The sequence below is a fragment of the Hemicordylus capensis genome, chromosome 13 (genome assembly GCF_027244095.1).
Source record: "Hemicordylus capensis ecotype Gifberg chromosome 13, rHemCap1.1.pri, whole genome shotgun sequence".
In the NCBI taxonomy this organism is placed as follows: domain Eukaryota; kingdom Metazoa; phylum Chordata; class Lepidosauria; order Squamata; family Cordylidae; genus Hemicordylus; species Hemicordylus capensis.
In genome coordinates, this window is record NC_069669.1 from 21,386,776 (window position 1) to 21,407,141 (window position 20,366).

Consider the following 20,366-nt stretch of genomic DNA (forward strand, 5'->3'; position numbering starts at 1 on the left):
TGTATATTAGGTCTAGTGACAAAGTTTATAAGACATTATTATTATTATTACTATTATTATTATTATTACTATTATTACTATTATTACATTTATATCCCGCATCAGATTACATCAGATTCAAAATAGCAGAAGCAAGGGCTATTATTTGAAAAAAAAAATTCAAATGTATTCTCATTTCAAAGAGAAATTAATTGTTCCATGATAATTATACTGCACATCTTCAGTATATATTTTTTTACAGTTATATCCCGCTCTTCCTCCAAGGAGCCCTGAGCAGCATACTACATACTTGAGTTTCTCTTTCACAACAACCCTGTGAAGTAGGTTAGGCTGAGAGAGACGTGACTGCCCAGAGTCACCCAGCAAGTCTCATGAGGCTGAATGGGGATTTGAACTCGGGTGTCCCCGGTCCTAGTCCGGCACTCTAACCACTACACCACGCTGGCTCTATCTTCAGGGGATCAGAACATTTAGGACTCAAAAGTGCTGCTGTCAGTCTTAACCACAAACCACCACAACAGCTGCCCAAACCACAGAAGAGTTGAAACTCCTTTTCACTTCTGTTTTTGATATTCTAGTCAACAACTTCTGGAAAGCCAGGTCTTTTTCAGTGCACTGAAGCTGTAAAACTTTGCAGACACTACAACCAATGACAGAATAAAGGGGGGGGAATATGGATTAAAAGGATCCTACCCTTTAATCCTTTTTAAAGGATTAAAAAAAACATCCCCATAGCAGCTAGAAAAGCAACAGAAGTAAAAAGCAGAGATCCACATTGCTAGCTATGGCAGATAAATCCCAGTGCCATGACGCCTAGAAATATAACCATGAATAGGATATTCAGAGGTAGTTATTTTATTAAACATTTCTTTGTCCCGGACAGCCCCGTTTCTGATTTAAGTCTGTTACCTGTAAAAGGGATAAAGAGAAATCTATTTAGCTTCCCCCTCCACAGGGACCATCACTATGTCTGGTAATTTTGCCAAATATCTATGATCTGGCTCCTAAATTTTCGGGTTGGCTTCCAGATTTTTTTTAAAAATAAAAAATGTCAAAGCCTGTGCTCTGGAGCAGGTCAGAGCAAAATGGATAAGCTTCCGTTGTTATCGCTTGTGGGGAAAGTGCCAGACCAAAGGAACATCCTGCAATCCCTAATCAAGGTTCTGCCCTTTCCACGGCTCCTATAGGATAACTCCTACCCTCCTTGCGCCCCACAACATCCCTTACATTACAAGCCTGCTCAACTTAGGCCCCCCAGCTGTTTTTGGAGTACAACTCCCAGAATCCCCAGGCAAAGTGGCCAATAGCCAGGGATTATGGGAGTTGTAGGCCAACAACTGCAGGAGGGCCGAAGTTGAGCAGCCCTGCGTGACATTCTTCACAACCCATTTTCGCCAGAAACTATCATGATATACAAATCCAAGTATTAAGATCTTGCCATTTAGTAAACCCCTGCTAACTGGGCAAAGAGGCATCTTTTAAGGTGGCGATTCTCTTTATTGAGCAGGGGGAGAGTAACTGGCCCTCTCTACCCCCAGCACAGCATCCCTCCCGTGACTGTGGCTGGTGTCTCTCTTACGTTTCTTTTTAGATTGCGAGCCCTTTGGGGACAGGGAGCCATCTTATTTATTTCTTGTTTCTCTGCGTAAACCACCCTGAGCTGTTTTTAAATAAATAAATAAATAAATGATTAAATTAAATTAAATTAAATTAAATTAAATAATAATTTAGGGCACTATGTGCAATTTGCCCCCAGTATGCACAGCCCACAAGGGCTGCGCAACCCTCAGGGACATACTCCTGGGGAAGGGGAGGGGCTTGGAAATTCCCGACAGCATCGCTGCAGCTGGTTGGGGAGTTCTGTCCAGCTGTCCACTCACTGTGTCAGTGCCTCCTTGATAGGTCAGCCATAGAGGAGAGAACAAGGACATTCCGGTGAGGAGCAAGGAAACAGGACAGCCCTTACAGGTTCAGCCTCTTCCAAGCTGCAGAGCTCTTGCTACAGAAGTGGGCAGTTCTGCCATTTGCACAGCAAGTAGGTTATCTTTCCCCTGCGGTGAACACCACACGATCTGGATCTGAAGGGACCGGCATGTGTGAACGATGCAGTGGAGATGCCAGGGAGTCACAGCCCGTCACTGCTCCCCTGTGCGTAATGGGAGATGAAATGCTAAGCGCCCTCTGTGCCAGTCAACTGCCCATTCCTACAAGTAACAGCAAACACACCAACTGTACGGCATCTGCTCGGAGGTAGAAGCCACAGCTGCAAATCCCTGCTCTGCTGCGATATTCACTGTGCAGCCTTCGGGCAAGTCACTCACTCGCCGCATAACTCCCAAGTTACCAGGGCATAGGAACATAGGAAACTGCCATATACTGAGTCAGACCATTGGTCTATCTAGCTCAGTATTGCCTTCACAGACTGGCAGCGGCTTCTCCAAGGCAGGAATCTCTCTCAGCCCTATCTTGGTGATGCTGCCAGGGAGGGAACTTGGAACCTTCTGCTTTTCCCAGAGCGGCTCCATCCCCAGAGGGGAATCTCTTGCAGTGCTCACACATCAAGTCTCCCATCCAGATGCAACCAGCATAGACCCTGCTTAGCTATGGGGACAAGTCATGCTTGCTACCACAAGACCAGCTCTCCTCTCCTTCACTTCACACAGTTGACCTTAGGGTAGGCAAACGTGGCCCTCCGGCTGTTTTTGGGACTACAACTCCCAGCAGCCAATAAACTGTGGCTGGGGAAGATGGGAGCTGTAGGTTCCCAAGCTTGCCCAACCCACCCTACCCTAATTCGGGACCCACACACACACACTCCCATTTTAAGGTGGTGTGTTAGATAAACACAAGCTTGGAGGCAGCGTGCTTGATCGACAGTCAAACCCAGCTGGGCAGGATGGCTTTTCCTCCTACCTCATTCTGAAGCTGGGGACAGAATCTGGGTAGGGACTGCTGGTCCGGCCCAGGTGGGGCTTAGCTCCCCACCTCCATCCTCGTTTTTACCAAACACGCAATCTTAAAGCAGGAGTGTGTGCGGCTCCCGAGGGAGGGTAGGAAAAGCCTCCAACCCAATGCCGATTGTGTGAGCTACCCTACTGTCTCTCATCAACTAGGCCTGCACTGCAAGGATGAATGGCAAGTATTTAAAGTGCTTTTACACCAGAAGTGCTATATCCGCGACAGATAATTTAGGAGATTTGGGCTTTCGCTGCAAAAACGGCTACCAAAAAAATGCTAAAGGGAAGGCTGCAGTCAAGCTGCATCACACACACACCTCCAGTTTCCAGTATATCTGGTACTGTATGTGAGAAAATAATGTCTCCCTTTATTTGGGTGAGGAAGAAAAGTAATACAGAACTCGGCTATTGCTAGGGCAATAACATCCTGGAGAGGATACGGTAGCAACAGTGTTCCCCAGATGATGTTAACTACAACTCCCACAACCCCCAAGCAAAAGCCACTGCAGCTGGGGATGCTGGAAGCTGTAGTCAGCAACAGCCAGGAATCCCTGTTAGAGGGAACACTGGATAGCAATATTGCTTACGGCTTAATGAAGAAAACAATTTGAGCCCAACATACAGCTTGCATCTTCCTATCAACTAAGTACTAACCAAGGGTAGTACCCTCTAAACCAGGGATTCTCAACGTTGGGTCCCCAGAGGTCATTGGACTTCAACTCCCATAATCCCCAGCCAAAGGCCACTGGGCCTGGGGATTATGGGAGTTGAAGTCCAATAACATCTGGAGACCCAACATTGAGAATCCCTGCTCTAAATTGTATCCTCCATAAACCATCTATAAACCTCTGAACAGCAAGGTCAGAGGCACTCAGCAGCAGCTTAACAAAGTCAGAAGTCCCCTTCCCTTTAGATTCATCAAAGTCCACGCTTATTTTCCAGCAGTCCCACAAGACTTCCTCGTTCAGCCTGGCTTTTAACAGAGCCAAGCAGGTATGGGTTCCTTCTAATCAGTTTCTCTATAATGCTCCAATGAGCATTCCGATGGAGCCGTGCATGTCCAGTTTTTAACTTGCTTTGTTAGGATGGGGCAGGGTAGAAACTGGAATATTTCAATGGAGAAAAGCATTGAAAAGAAAATCCAGAAAACCAGTTCTGAGCCACAAGACTGCACTGTAACATAAGGCACGTGGACACTGGAGAAAAAGCATTCCACTCCTAGGATGCAGTTCAACAGAAGTGGCAGAAAAGGTATGCCACCAAACTGGAGTAGCAGGAAGACAGATTATATATGAGCAGTCAGCAGGAAGAGAGTCTGCAAAGCCGACTGAGGCCCAAATCTAAGACACAAACCTCAGTAACAGAAAAATACTTGACTGACCTCACAGCAGTGGGTCAAAGCAATGAATCCACAAACAACCCACAGCTGAAGAGAAGCCCCCCGAAACCTTCAAGAACTGCAACATAGGAGGAATCTCTTAACATTAAGCCTGACTTGGTGCTGGCGAAAGAAGATAACCCCCCTCACATGTCATGATGGTGCACAATGACCTTGGGCAACAGACTTTGGCTGCCAAAGAGACTATCTCCTCTCTGACAGACAACATACTAGTAATACTGGGGAAGGAAATATCAATGACGACGAACGTCTATTGCTGTTTGGACTCTATCTCCTTTTCACACAGAGTACTCCAGCAAGAGGTTACTGGTTCGAATCCCCACACTGGCACGTTTCCCAGACTATGGGGAACTCCTATATCGGGCAGCAGCGATATCAGAAGATGTTTCCCCATTCACAAACTTCCCTCTCTTTCTACAACTCTTTGCAGCACCATAAGAAGATCTGGCCCAAGGCCTATCTAGTCCAGCACCCTGTTTCCCACAGTGACGCACCAGATGCCTCTGGGATGCCCACAGGGAAGAGATGAAGGCATGCCCCCTCTCCTGCTGTTGCTTCCCTGAAACTGGTATTCAGAGGCATCCTGCCCCTGAACATGGAGGTAGCCTGTAGCCACTAGTAGCCATTGATAGACTTATCATCCACAAATTTGTCTACAGTACCACACCAGCCCACCCCCCACAACACCAAATATATATTAAAAAGGTCACACACCAACTTAAAATGGATCAGCCAAACTCTGGCCATCTCCTATGCAACATGATTGTGCTTTTTCACATCCTGTATCTGCAGTACTGACAAAAACGCACATCAGCTAAAACATACGTTTGGTTTTAACACACCACTCCCACTTTCTATTCCACATTAACTGTGTGCACGGACACGCAGTTAAGGAAAGGTTCAAAGGTGCTTTCCAGTGTCTTACGCGGACATGCCCTTTGAGCATCCACCAGAAGCATGAACTTCCCCCTTATTCCAGATGGAGATTCTAATCCACCTCCATAACTGGAAGGACCGACTATAATGGACCAGATGCAAAACCTAAAATCATTGTAAATTGTATTTCACTTCTCTAGGTCATATTTTATAGATCCCGCTCCCCACAAACGCACACACTTTAAAATGACAGTAGCTAATACTAGAGTGTGTGTGTCTCTCTCTATTTCACATTCAGATTATACTTAAGCCTCATTCCAATAACCTTGACACAAGCCTGCAAGAAAGATTTCTTTGAAGCAATAGACGGAATCCAACAGCCGGGGGTAGGGTGGTGGTGGTGGTGGTAAGCGGTATGGAAAAACTTGTAAGCAATACCAACGGTATAGGCAAACACTAGCTTCAAATCCCAGTGTTTCAAACACCAATCTTTGTCAATGACAGAGGAGAGCTGGTCTTGTGGTAGCCAGCACAACTTGTCCCCTTAGCTAAGCAGGCTCTGCCCTGGTTGCATGTGAATTGGAGACTAGAAGTGTGAGCACTGCAAGAGATTCCCCTCAGGGGATGGAGCCGCTCTGGGAAGAGCCTCTGCAGGCTCCAAGTTCCCTCCCTGGCAGCATCTCCAAGAGAGGGCTGAGAGAGATTCCTGCCTGCAACCTTGGAGAAGCCGCTGCCAGTCTGTGAAGACAATACTGAGCTAGATAGACCAATGGTCTGACTCCATATATGGCAGCTTCCTATGTAATGACTAGTTCTATATTCTTACATCTGTTTCTCAGACACTTAGCAGGTCATTCAAACTAGTCACTGACCAAGTCTGGTGTTTGAAACAGAAGATATTCTGTCAATTACAGAGCTGCTCAGCTTCAGCCCTCCAGCTGCTGTTGGACTAGAACGCCCATCATCCTCAGCCACAGTGGCCAACTCTCAGGGATGATGGCAGTTGTAGTCCAACAACAGCTGGAGGGCTGAAGCTGTGAAACCCTGGTCAAGCAGGTGGGCAGACCCAACTGCCTTACTAATTTGTGAATCCACTCCCCGCCTCACCGAGAAAGTCTGGCATTCAAACCCCCACTGGGAATTCCACACAGTGTGCGACTCATACCATTCACTGCCACAACGCAGAGGGATGCCCATTAACCTGGATGGACTTTAGACAGAGATTAGACAAATCTACGGAGGATAGCTCCATCAACCGCTATTAACCTTCAGGTTCGGAGGCAGCGTGCCAATCAATACCGACTGCTGGAGGAGGGGAGAGGCAGACATGAGAAATGAGGACGGGTGCCTTCCTTCCTGCCCTGCTGAGGGTCTTCCCAGCAACATCTAGCTGCGAACGATGATGCTGGACACTCCATGGACCTTTGGTCTGATCCAGCAGGGCTATTCTTATGGAAGCCCAGTTGGATAGGTGCCATCATTAGCAGGTGTAGTCGTGACACTGTATCCCTCCTCCTTCATCTGCCACCAGCCTGCTTTCTTGTAAAGTTGTGCCGTCGAGTCAATGTCAACTTCTAGTGAGTGCAGAGCCCTGTGGTTGTCTTTGGTAGAATATAGGAGAGGCTTACCATTGCCATCTCCTGCGCAGTTTGAGATGATGCCTTTCAGCATCTTCCTATATCACTGCTGCCTGATATAGGCGTTTCCCATAGTCAGGCGAAAATGCCAGCGGGGATTCAAAGCAGCAACCTCTTGCTCCCTAGGCAAGCTACTTCCCCGCTGCGCCATTAGGTGGCTACCTGCTTTCTTGACATCTCTCTAAATCTCACTTCCTGAGGGACAAATGATGGAGAGCGCTTATCTTCATGGCCTGCTTAGCGTCTTCCCAATTTAGGGAATAGGTGTCAGCTAAATGGATCCCTAGTCTGACCCATCACAGCTTGTCTTCTATTATGTCCTTAAGGATATCAATTTTTTTGCCTACACAGCTGGTACCAGTGGAGAAAAGCTTTTGTTCTAGAAAAGAGAAACTAACTCCATATGAAGAGGGAGGTCTGATCATGACATACGTGAGAGGCACCAATATAAACAAGTACAATGGACTCGTGTGGCATCTTGGAGACTAACACCTTTACCGTGGTACAAGTACCACAGTAAATGTGGCACTTCTGGGGACTTGAGCTGACTTCCATGGATGCATGAAATCTCATGTACAGTTGGCGGATCTCTCTCTCCACTGACATATGGGAACACACGCTGGAAACAAATGATCAGGAAATAAAAGGAGATATAGTGGGCCTGTGACAGTTCCATGCAAAGTGCAAGTTTGCATAGAAGGTGAGCACAGCGACCAGTCACAAGGGCGTTAATTTCCACCTGAACAATTTCCTCTTTACCAATTATTTCTCTGTGTGCATGAGACATGTGGGTGAACACGTCAGGACTGAACATCACTGAAAGGAATGAGGCAAGCCAGCCACGGCAAACTAGTGGGCTCCACCAGACCAGTCAGTCACGACTGAGCACCGTTCACATCACCCAGGCAGATCAGCCACGACTGAGCACCACTGAAAAGGAATGCAGCCAGCCAGCCACAGCAGAGACACTTGGGCATTCAAATCGGCTCAATCAATTAACCAGAGGCATCCATCCAGACCAACCATGACTGAGCACCCCTCACATCACCGAGACAACTCACGGCTGGCTTAGCCTGGACCCGACCCACACACACAATCACCCCAAATAACACAAGCTCCACCTTGCCCAAAAAATCATTCCTGCCCAAGGACCCAGGGGCAAATATCAGGCACCCCACACCATCAGCACCCCTCCCTCCTTACCCTCAACCCCCCCAACCTGCACCCCCTCCTCATCCCAAGGGCGACGATCAGGCACCCCACACAATCAGTGACTCCCCTCAGCTCCCCTGCCTCCTCCCCCCCACCTTCACCCCCCAGGGACCCTGCACAACCAGCAGCCCACTCCCTCCCTCCCTCCCCGCTCACTTCCTACTCCCTCCCCCCACACCCCCCTCCCTCTCCCCGGGCTCCCCCGCAGCAGCACCTGCTGGCGGAAGCGGAGCGGCCTGGCTGCCTCCCAGCGGCAGCAGCAGCAACCAGAGCAGGGTGGCGAGGAAGAGTCCAGGCGCGGGGCCGAGCGCCAGCCCGGGGGAGAGGAGCCGGCCCGGCCTCCCCTGCATCCCGCCGCCGCCGCCTCGCTCCAGGGCTCCGGCTCCTCCGGGGGCTCCTCGGCTTCTCCTCCTCCTCCTCCTCTCAGCCGCAGCCGCCTTCGCGGCGGCATCGGTCCCCGCCAGGGGCGCGAGGGGAGGGGGCGCAGGCCGGACCCGCAGCTGCGGCCACCGCCGCTCCCGTCACGCAGCCCCGCCGGCCTCCCCGGCGACAGCCCACCTCGCCGCCACCGCCGCCGCCATCTTCCGGGCTACCTGAGAGGGCTAGGCGGGGCCCGAGCGAGATGGGCAGGCCGCTGCGCCAATAGCCGCCTCGTCCGCTCCAGAGGGGCGGGCGGGAGCAGGGAAAGGGGCGGGGCTGGCTGAGCCGGGCGGACGGACAGCTGGATCGGGCCAATCGGGAGCGCCCTCGGCCCTCGGCTCAGAAACGAGCGGCGAGGGAGGGAGGGAGCGCGCGCGAGAGAGAAGGGGAGCGGGCTTGCTCCGAGACTGACAAGCGAGCCGGCCAATCAAGCCTTTCCTGGGCGTGTGGGTGTGTGCCCTTGATGGGCAGCCGGTTTCTCCAATAGGAGAGCCGAGTGGCTGGGAGCGAGAGCAGGAGGAGGGGAGCCTTCTTTCTTTTGGAGAGGAGAGCTGGTCTGTTGGTGGCAAGCCTGACTTGTCCCCTTAGCTAAGCAGGGTCCACCCTGGTTTGCATTTGAATGAGAGACTAGAAGTGTGAGCACTGTAAGATGGAGCCACTCTGGGAAGAGTATTAGAAGCTTCCAAGTTGTTTCTTGGTCCATCTAGCTCAAGGAGAGGAGAGCTGGTCTTGTGGTAGCGAGCATGACTTTTCCCCATAGCTAAGCAGGGTCTAAGCAGGGTCTGCCCTGGTCCCATATGAATGGGAGACTTGATGTGTGAGCACTGTAAGAGATTTCCCTCAGGGGATGGAGCCGCTCTGGGAAGAGCCTCTGCAGGCTCCAAGTTCCCTCCCTGGCAGCATCTCCAACGAGATAGGGCTGGGAGAGAGACTCTGGCTGCCTGCAACCTTGGAGAAGCCGCTGCCAGTCTGTGAAGACAATACTGAGCAGGATGGACCTATGGTCTGACTCAGTATATGGCAGTTTCCTATGTTGCTATGTTCCAAATTCCCTCCCTGGCAGCAGCATCTCCAAGATAGGGCTGAGAGAGACTCCTGCCTGCAGCCTTGGAGAAGCCACTGCCAGTCTGGGTAGACAATACTGAGCTAGATGGACCAAGGGTCTCACTCAGTATATGGCAGCTGCCTATGTTCCTATGTTTCTCTGCCCCAGCAGCTGCAGCAGAGGTGCTCGGGTAAGGGGAGCCCTGCTAATTAATACTGTCTGGAGACATGGAGTTAAAGTCCAAAATAAATAGTTTATTTAGGAAATCCATCAGAGAGAAAGAGAAGCCTCCATGCCGAGCTGCTTGCCACATACGGGAAGAGGAAGGGAGTGAGTCTCTCTCTCTCTCTCTCTCCCCCCCCAGAAAGTGGAACCTGAGACTATCCGTCTAACAAAAGGAGAAGTAGAGTAGAGAAAGTAGTAGCCACCAGAGAGGGTGTGCCCTTACGGCCTGCCTCTACCCTGAGTGCTCCTAGTGGTCAAGCACTAAGAGTCGATGTCTCCAACAGTAGAGCTTCCGGAGTGCCAAAGAGGCTGATCCACCCCCTCTGAACCAGAAGCCTTTTTTTTAAAGAGGTGTGGAAGAGGTGGGAATGCAGTCTGCACATGCTCAGGGGCACCTTTTTAATGGCTTTCTGCACCTGCTCTGGGACGGAGCTCCCTGAGCAATTAGCATCTAGCAGGTGGCATCTGCTGTGTGCTACAGGGAAGGGACAATTTGTTGTCCTTTCCTGTCACCTAATTAAAGCAGGATTCAAATCTGATCAAATTTGCATATGGGGGGAGGACACAATGGGCAACACGCAGATTAAGTTAGTCACGGCTAAGTCACATTGACATTAATGAGACCTCAATTAGTCATAACTAACTTGCCGCATTTTCAGATTATGTGGATGGTTGGTGCAGAACAAGGCAGCATCTCAGAAGCGGTATTTTTTCCCACACACTGGAAGGGATGCCTCTCCTACCTTTTGCCATCCTCAGTTTCTTTAAGCACTTGTGTTAAGAAATGATTTTAGAAAGCTAAAAAGCTGACGACCAGTTCCTTGTAGGCAGCTTTTTGGCCGACCAAACCATTGCAACGGAGGAATCTTTAGGAGGTTCAAGATTCAAGGCAGTAGAGCGTGCCTCCCTGTGGTGGTTCCTCGTTTATGAGTCTCTTGGCAACCCTGTGAGAACATGGTTGGGTTTTGTTTTTTTACTGGAAAGTGGTATATAAATATTTAAAATAATAATACTAAACATTGTTTCAGTCGACATGTTGACAAAACATTGCAGGTTTGCTTTCGCTACAGTTCAGTGGGATCAGTGCTGCAAAATAAGAGTTTTTAGACTAATACAATAATATAAATAAGATAACAGGAGTTATCTAGTTTGGGAAATAATACCTTGCCTATTTCTATCTATCCAGTTCTTATCCCACCCTGACTCCATAGAGCTCAAGGTGGCTTAAAATGTGGGCTCCAGAGGCTCAAGATCACCAGTAATGTTGCTGGCAAAATAGGGTTTGAATGCGAGTTTCCCTGGACAAAGTCCCAAAATGAATGGCTCGGGCCGAAGCTCAATGGTAGAGCATCTGCTTTGCACGCAAAACCTCCAAGTTCAATCCCTGGCAGCATCTCCAGCTGGGGCTGGGAAAGAGTCTCGCCTGAAACCTTGGAGAGCGGCTGCCAGTCAGTGTAGGCAGCGGCACTGCTGATCAGCATGAACCAAGGGTCTAAGAAGATAGGAAGCTGCCATATACTGAGTCAGGCCCTTGGTCCATCTAGCTCAGTATGGTCTACCCGGACTGGCAGCGGCTTCTCCAAGGTTGCAGGCAGGAGTCTCTCTCAGCCCGATCTTGGAGATGCTGCCAGGGAGGGGACTTGGAAACCCGCAGATGCTCTTCCCAGAGCGGCTCCATCCCTTAAGGGGAATGCCTTACGGTGCTCGCATGTAGTCTCCCATCCAAATTCAAACCAAGGTGAACCCTGCTTAGGAAAGAGGACAGTTCATGCTTGCCACCGTAAGACCAGCTCTCCTCCTGACTCAATAGACGGCATCTCCCTATGTTCCTAACCCAGAGGTTCTCAAACTTAGCCCCCAGATGTTTTTGGACTACAACTTCCATCACCCACACCCACAATTCAGCCATTGTGACTAGAAATGATGGGAAATGCAGTGCAACAAAATCAGAGGACCAAGTTTGCGAATCCCTGCTCTATCCACTGCACCACCTGGTTCATAGCTCCCTTCCTCACTTTTCCTGCATGTGTACACAAAGGTGGAAGTTTTGGAACCAGAACAGAAATCCATTTCAAATTATTTCGCCCCGCAAACCAAACCATTTGCAAGGCATTTTTGAACTTAAATTGGAACAAAGCTATGTGTGTTTTGGCAGCGGGGTGGGGGGAGAATAATTTGACTCCCCTAGCAACGAATAAAGGTTCAGCTAAAAAAAAGACCGGGGTCATCTTGACCCCAGGCTGTGCTGCTTCTTCAGAAAATATTCCTGGGATAACCCCCCAGAAAAAGCATTTGGAGGGCTGGCAGGGAAACAGCTCCTGGGCTTGTCTTGGCTTCTCAGCTCTCTTCAGTCCTCCATTTGCTGCATAATATTTAATTAACTGAAGGTGTGCTTCATAATGACGTCCTCCTCCAAGTCATGCCACGGCCCAGAGTTGTCATAACAAAGCCAGTTTCAAGCCAAACTGGTTTCCAAACCTTTGTTTGTTCTTTACGCCTTCCATCTTATGCTCTCACAGCAGAGCACACATCTGTTTCGGCTTCAAGGGTTCTCAAATGAAGGGCCCCCAGAAGTTGTCGACTACAACCCCCATCATCCCCAGCATTGCAGCTACTGTGGTAGGGAGTGATGAGCTCTGTAGTCCAACAAGCTCTGACAACCCAAATTTGAGCTAGGATAGTGTGATTCAACTGCAGCCCTCCAGCTCTTTGTGGACTACAGTTCCCAGCCAATAGTTAGGGATGATTATTATTTATTATTATTTATTCAATTCTATACCGCCCTTCCAAAAATGGCTCAGGGTGGTTTACACAGAGAAATAAATAAATAATAAGATGGATCCCTGTCCCCAATGGGCTCACAATCTAAAAAAGAAACACAAGATAGACACCAGCCACAGTCACTGGAGGGATGCTGTGCTGGGGATGGATAGGGCCAGTTGCTCTCCCCCTGCTAAATACAAGAGAATCACCACGTTAAAAGGTGCCTCTTTGCCCAGTTAGCAAGGATTGGGAGTTATAGTCCAGAAACAGCTAGAGGGCCGAAGTTGAGTAGCCCTGAGCTAGATGAATCTCTTCCTCTAAAAAGAGAGCCAGCATAGCATAGTGGTTAGAGTGCTGCACTAGGACCGGGAAGACCTGAGTTCGAATTCCCATTCAACCATGAAACTCCCTGGGTGACTCTGGGTCAGTCATGTCTCTCTCAGCCTAACCTACCTCACAGGGTTGTTGTGAGGATAAAAATAAGCATGTACTCTGCTCTGAGCTCCTCAGAGGAACAGCAGGAGAGAAATGTTAAATAAATAAATAAAAAACTCCCAATCAAAGAGAGGAGTTGGCAGACCAGAACAATGTAGTTGAATAAAAACAAATAGGCATCATATAACTCCTTGACACTCAAACCGCAAATCTGGAGAGGGCTGTTCCACATTCCACAAAACAACATCCGGGGTGTTCTCTTTAGGAACAACTATACAATCATTCATGGTGTGGAAAAAGTGGATAGAGAGACATTCTTCTCCCTCTCAGCTAACACTAGAACCAGGGGTCATCCCACGAAATGGATTGCCAGGAAATTTAGGTCCAGCAAACAGAGGTACCTTTTCACACAATGCATAATCTACTTGTGGAATTCTCTGCCACAAGATGTGGTGGCAGCCAACCACCTGGATGGCTTGAAGAGGGGTTTGGAGAACTTCGTGGAGGAGGGGTCTATCATCGGCTACTAGTCGGAGGGCTACAGGCCATCTCCAGCTTCAAAGGCAGGATGCCTCTGAGTACCAGTTGCAGGGGAATCACAGCAGGAGGGAGGGCAGGCCCCTTTTAACTCCTGCCTGTGGCTTCCAGCGGCATCTGGTGGGCCACTGTGTGAAACAGGATGCTGGACTAGATGGGCCTTCTTGGACCTGATCCAGTAGGGCTGTTCTTATGTTCTTATGACAGTCTCTCAATATCCCTGTGCCAATCTGAATGAGTCAGTGGTTTTCATGCATGGGATAGACTTTTCTGATGGATGGGTGCATTGCTATGCTAAATTCCCTTGGCCCAAATCTCGCCTCAGCAACAATCTCAGAAACTGACTGTAACCACAGCTTAAGGAGCAGCTCCTCACGGGTTACAGGGGGAGAAGAAAGACACTTTTGGGGAAGGAAAAAATGTGCTCTCCCCAGTTTCGGCCCTCCACTGTTGTTGTACTACAGCTCCCATCATCCCCACCCACAGTGGCCAACAGTCAGGGATGATGGGAGTTGTAGTCCAAGCTGGAGGCCAGCGTTGTGGAACCCCGGTCTACACTGACTGGCAGCAGCTTCTCCAGGTTCCAGGCAAGATTCTCTCCCAGCTTTACCTGGAGATGATTCCAGGCATTGAACCTGAGACTTCCTGCATGCTAAGCAGATGTTTTACCCTTGAGCTACGATCACTTATGGGGGGCAGGGGAATGCTTTACCAAATTTAAGGTTTCCAAATAGGTGCATTTACTGAAATGCAAGCAAAAGCCAAGGATTTTTATTTATTTATTCTTGGTACAAAAACTGGGTTATCTAACGGAACAGCTGCATGATCCCTCATTATGCACTGCTATCACCACGTTGCTTACGCTGCTGTGGTGCGTAGGAAGTGTTTAGAAAAAAATCTTTTTTTAGACAGGGTTAATTGGATCATCTCAAAGAAGTGGCATGTTTAACTTCTGCTGCATTGCCTTCAGGACTTTTGAAAAAGTGTTTTTTGTCTGCAGGGAATCTGGTCTGGTACGGAAGATGGAAGCATCTAGCTTCCAAGAGCTAGGAGTGCATGGACTTTCTGTGATTGTTATTATTCAAGGCCTGTTAAAGGAGGGGGCTTATTTGAACTGTTGGTGAGTATTCCATTGACAGTTTATTTATTATTATTTATTTATTTAACATATTTATATACCGCCCCAAACACAAGTCTCTGGACAGTTTACAACAAAACAATAAAAACAACAAGTTGAAAGGTTGAAACATTACAACAATTTAAAACAAAACTATTAAAAACCATCAAACTTTTAAAACCGTATCTAATTAAAAGGTGAACAGATGTGTCTTGGCTGTCTTTTTAAAAGTTGCCAGAGATGGGGAGGCTCTTATTTCACTAGGGAGCGATTTCACCAGACCAGCCGGTGGCAACTGCAGACTAACCTCTCCAGATGATCTCAATGGGCAGTGTGGTTCATAGCGAAGAAGACGTTCTCTCAAATACCCTGGGCCCAAGCTGTTTAGGGCTTTACAGGTTATAACCACGAAGACCTTGTATTTTGCCCAGAAACTTATCAGCAATCAGTATAGATCTTTTAAGATAGGAGTGAGATGGTCTCTCCGAGATGACTCAGAGACCAACCTGGCTGCTGCATTCTGGACCAACTGCAGTCTCCGGACTACACAGCCCCACATAGAGTGCTGCTCTCAATCTCCAGTTGAAGATATTGGAAAATGATGGTCATGTAATGGTTTCTTTGCTATAAGCCCCACCACCCACTGAGATCTGTGGGCTTCTCAGAAGCATCTGGTGGGCCACTGTGTGAAACAGGATGCTGGACTGGAGGCTATTGAGCCTGATCCAACAGGACTGTTCTTATGTTTCTATCATCTGGAGAGGTTCGTCTGCAATTGCCATCTAGTGGCTAGTATGGGACAGGCCTTCTCCGTTGCTGCTCTGAGGCTTTGGAATGTGCGCCCTGTTGAAATAAAAGCCTCCCCATCTCTGATAACATTTAAGAAAGCAGTTAAGACACATTTGTTCACCCAGGCTTTTAATTAGGCTTACAGTTTTTAACATTGTGTTAAATTTTAAATTTTAATGTTATAACATTTTAAATTTGTTTTAATGTGTACTGTTTAATTGTAAACCACTCAGAGACATACGTATTGGGTGGCATTTTAATATGTTGAATAAAATAAATAAATAGAAACTATCAATAAAGATTATCTTTTAGAAGATAAATGAATCAGCCAGGATTGTTTTTATGAAAAAGTAAGAACTCCAGCAAGAAGAGGTATCATCCCAAATTTCATTTGGAGAATTGGACTTGTATATGTATCCCCTTGAAAAAAGGCATTACTTTCAGAATGGAGGAAGTCCACCGTGGTCACTGTTGTGGATACTGTTGCAGCTATATACCCATTTACTTTATTATTTCATCATGATTGTACATGACATTTTAAGAGTTTCACCTCAACAATATTCCACTTGGATAATTGTAGTTATGTGCTCAACTTTATATAATCTATTAAATATTTGTATCATTGGATGGATCCTCATTATTGTTGATTGTTTTGTGTTTTAATGTCTGCTACACAGTCTTCAATACTTTTGAAAAGTGTTCTCTGTCTGTAGGGAATCTGGTCTGATACGAAAGTTGGGAACGGGTGCTCCGAGATACGCTACTCTTAGCAGCTAAATACTGGGTCCTTGTGTGCCTCAGGACTCGTTTACCTGTTCCACTTTGCCAACAGAAAAAGCACATCTGTGTAGAAAGCAGCATGAAACCCACATGTAGATCATATGTGGAGGCTGCACCCACATACATTTCACAGTGGAAACCCACAATGGCCTACATGGAATCGTAGAACTAGAGGGGTTCCTAGAGGCCATATATAATCAAACCCTCTGCTCACTGCAAGACAGCCAGAGCATCCTCAGCAGATGGGGAGGAGAGCCAGTCTCGTGGTAGTGAGACCTCGGATCCCAGTTGCAAGGGAGCAACAGCAGGAGAGGGGTCATGCACATACCTCTCGCCTGTGGGCTCCCCAGAGGCATCTGGTGGGCCACTGTGGGGAACAGGAGGCTGGATTAGAGAGGCCGCCTCAGGCCTGATCCAGCAGGGCTGTCCTTCTGCTCTTATGACTGTGTGCAAGGCTCCCGCTGTGTAAGAGGGCTAGCTGGCGGGGGCCTGGCCTCTTTGAAAAACCACCCTTGCAAGCTTTGCAGGTGGCATGTGAGGCTGGGGAGGAGGGTTGGTGGCCACCAGCCTCCTCTTCCCTCCTTGTGCTTCTCACAAGCTTTGCCAGGCTCTTGGGGAGAGGCAGAGCTCCTTCCAAAGCTTGCCCGGGTCTGACCGCTCCCAAAGAGCTGCTCCAATCGCTGCAGCAGGGGTGTCTTGCCACTGTGCTGGAACCCCAAGAACGGTGCTGGGTTGCCGCTGGAGGCAACCGGCTCACCTTGCCTCATGAGAGATAAGGGCCGTCCGTCTCCTCTCTGGTCTTCTGCTACCCTGAGAAAGTGGTCGTGAAAATACAAGGAGGCAGGACTCCCCACATGAAGGGTCTGTCCCAGATTGACACGATTGCACAAGGGCTGTCGAGTCGGTGTCGACTCCTGGCGCCCACAGAGCCCTGTGGTTGTCTCTGGTAGAATACAGGAGGGGTTGACCATTGCCTCCTCCCGCACAGTATGAGATGATGCCCTTCAGCATCTCCCTATATCACCCCTGCCCGATATAGGTGTTTCCCGTAGTCTGGGAAACGTACCAGTGGGGATTCAAACCAGCTACCTCTTGCTCCCCAGGCAAGTTACTTCCCCACTGCGCCATTAGGTGGCTTCCCCCCTGAGATGGTAAAGGTAAAGGTAAAGTGTGCCGTTGAGTTGGTATTGACTCTTGGTGACCGCAGAGCCCTGTGGTTTGTTTGTTTGTTTGTTTATATTGTTGCATTTATATACCGCCTTTCGTTGAAAGACAACCCCAAGGCGGTTTACAAAAGTTAAAACATACAATAAAAAGACAATAAAAATGTTAAGCTAAAAAAATATACAAACAAACCAAATATAAAAACAAACCAAAAATATAAAAACAAACCTACCTGTCGTTGTCTTTGGTAGAATACAGGAGGGGTTTACCATTGCCATCTCCCGCACAGCATGAGATGATGCCTTTCAACACCTTCCTACTTCGCTGCTGCCCAATATAGGAGTTTCCCATAGTCTGGGAAGCACACCAGCGGGGATTCGAACCCAAAGCCTCCTGCTCTCCAGGCAGGTTGCTTCCCCGCTGCTCCGTTAGGTGGCTATATGCCAAGAGAGGAAGCTGTCTTTTGCTGAGTCAGACCCTTGGTCCATCTAACTCAGTATTGTCAACACTGACTGGCAGCAGCTCTCCAAGGCTGCAGGCAGGAGGAGTCTCCGTTCCCAGCCCTACCTGAAGATGCTGCCAGGGTGTGAATTTGGGACCTTCTTCATGCCAAGCCGATGACCCACCATTGAGCCGCAGCTCAATTCCAAGTCCCCACTCCAGTTCAGGTATCTATTTAGTGTTTTGCCCACATATGCCTCCACACACAACGTGCTTCTGATACACTGAGTCATCACACAAATGTAACAGAAAAGGTCATTTATGCTGAGGAAATTAGCATCGGCATATGCTACAAGAGCATTCTAGAAACCCCACAACCATATGGTTCAGGAACACGCCCGCAAACATTTGGTTTACAATCCAACTGCTTTTTAAGTGGGTCTGAAATCAAAAAGTTTGGCTTCCTTTAAATAAAATTGCACACATTTCAAATTAATGCGGCTGCATTCACACAGTCATGAAGATCCTGGTTAAAAAGTTAATCAGGATTAGTGCTCCCGTGCAGCTGATTGTGAGAACCCAGAATTGGAGGGCAATCTTGGTCAAACTGGTTTACCAGCATTTAAGCAGGATAAATAACTAGGATTCTATCTTTGTTAAATACTGGTTAACCAGAGCGAAACTAGGGTTTGCTTGAAATGCAACCGGTGCAAGCATACTTACTGGAGAGTTTAATAAACAGAATTTTATCTTTCCATTGTGGGTTTGTCCCTGTTTTTCTTGGTTTCAGCAAACCCCTGAATGTCATGAGACCGCTGGCAAAAGTTAGATCTCTGGGTGCTCTGATTCAATTTCTTCTGATTCAATTTCTTCTGCTGCAAATGAGTGAATAAGAATTACCTCCTTGAGTATGCTGAGAAAGGTCATTCTTTCCACAGAGGGTGCAGATGATAACTTGGTCTTTTGGGATTAGGCCAAACCTTCCAGCCTGCTTTCCAGGTTAGTTTTTGCTTCCTGTCCAAAACCATGTGCCATGAAAGACCAGAGCGGGGAGAGAGCCCAGTACCTTTGCGCTTTCCAGATCAGACCCTGCAACAGGGTCATGACGTATCTCCAAAATGTGCTTCCTCACTTCCTGTGTTGTGACACCACAGTCCCTGCGCTGACAGCAGGGTGCCGTTCCCATTTCTGATGCCTTGTTTCAGATTTAATCGCTGCGATTTATTGCTATAACGTTATATGTCTGGCGTAAAAAGTTTGCTCTATTTCCCAGTTGTTAGTTTTCACGAGACTGCTCCCCCTGCTGGGCGCTTTGCTATTTACGTTTTGAATGGGATTTGCCCGAACCGAAGCATTTTGCCGCTGTTGAGCAGCTAAACTGGAAAGTGCTCAGGCTAGGTAAAATCTGTAGGGGAGATGACCCTTCAACCCCACCACACGCGTGGTCTCACCCAGCCCACTTCCTGGCCAAGAAGGAAGTGAAGGGGTTGTCCTGGCTGCTGGGAGGCCGGAGGAGTCTCCTCTCTACCTGGCTGCCCCAGCTTCTGCTGGAATAGTGAATGAGGCTTCTTTAAACAGAGGCCTTTGAAAATAATGAATTCAAGCTCTAGAACCCCAATATTGCCTGACACTTTGCTGTGAAGTTCCGGTCTGGTGGATGGGGGAGCGAAAAGGGGAGCAGGGCATATGGGTGGGGGCAGGGGGGGAGTGTGTGAGCACTACCCATTGAACATCCTACATCCCTGCCTGGGAGTGATCTCTGATCCAATTTCTTCTGGCCCAGAGTAGTTGAGTAAGAAATGCCTCCTTGAAAATCCTGAGAAAGGTCGCTCTTTCTACAGAGTGTGGATAAACAGGGCTAATCATGACTTTTGATACACGTAAATGGAGGATGTGACACAGTGGAAGGTGGTCCAAAGCTCCACACACTAATGACAGAGTCACTTTCACCAGCCAAGCAAGATTTTGCCTTCTTGTGAAGAAACAGAAAGCCGGGCGGGGGGGGCGGAGAGGCTGGGTGTCTCAAGAGGCAACATAATGTGAAAATTGCGGAGAAAGATGAGCTATTTCTGAACAGAGGGGATGGGTCTGAAGATGACTCAGATGCAAAAATGGTTGCTTTGAGAGCCCCATGAGACTCACTGAACATCCTCCTGGCCTTTTCTTCCTCAGTCCTGTGTAGTTTAAGATCTTTGAGAGAAATGGAAGTGCTGGGTTGCTGGGGAGGTCTTGGAAAGGAGAGGAGACATTTCTGGGGCAATGTCCCCAGAAATAGGGACATTGCAATGTGGGGAAACACATTGCAATGGACAGAAACTACGAATGGCCCCCAGCCTATAATGAAGCATTGAATAACGCATTACTCTCAGTTTTAAACTGTTGCACTATTCCGTCACACGTTGAAACCTTTTATTAATTGCAAATCTCGTAATCTGGAAAACGCCCAGGAGAAGTATAAACTGGAGACCAATTCTAAACTGAGAGACAAATAGAGTCAGACTGAGAATCTGGCATTCCGGGGTGAGCAAGCTCAAAAGGCCAAGGAATCACTGCAGAACAGCCAGAAGAT

General features: G+C 48.2%; 1 protein-coding gene across 2 annotated transcripts in view; it reads right to left on the bottom strand.

Annotated features, from left to right (window-relative positions):
• The window catches only part of LMTK2 (lemur tyrosine kinase 2), a 60,638-nt gene extending 42,620 nt beyond the window's left edge, over nucleotides 1-18,018 (bottom strand). The window contains exon 1 of one of the 2 annotated variants that reach the window (XM_053276324.1): nucleotides 17,589-18,018. In XM_053276324.1, coding sequence (XP_053132299.1) covers nucleotides 17,589-17,634 — 46 coding nt within the window. In that variant the 5' untranslated portion in view covers nucleotides 17,635-18,018. Of the gene's footprint in view, nucleotides 1-8,295; nucleotides 8,675-17,588 lie in introns of those variants that run through there. The other variant, XM_053276323.1, reaches the window with a different exon arrangement.
• Between the last annotated feature and the right edge of the window lie 2,348 nt (nucleotides 18,019-20,366).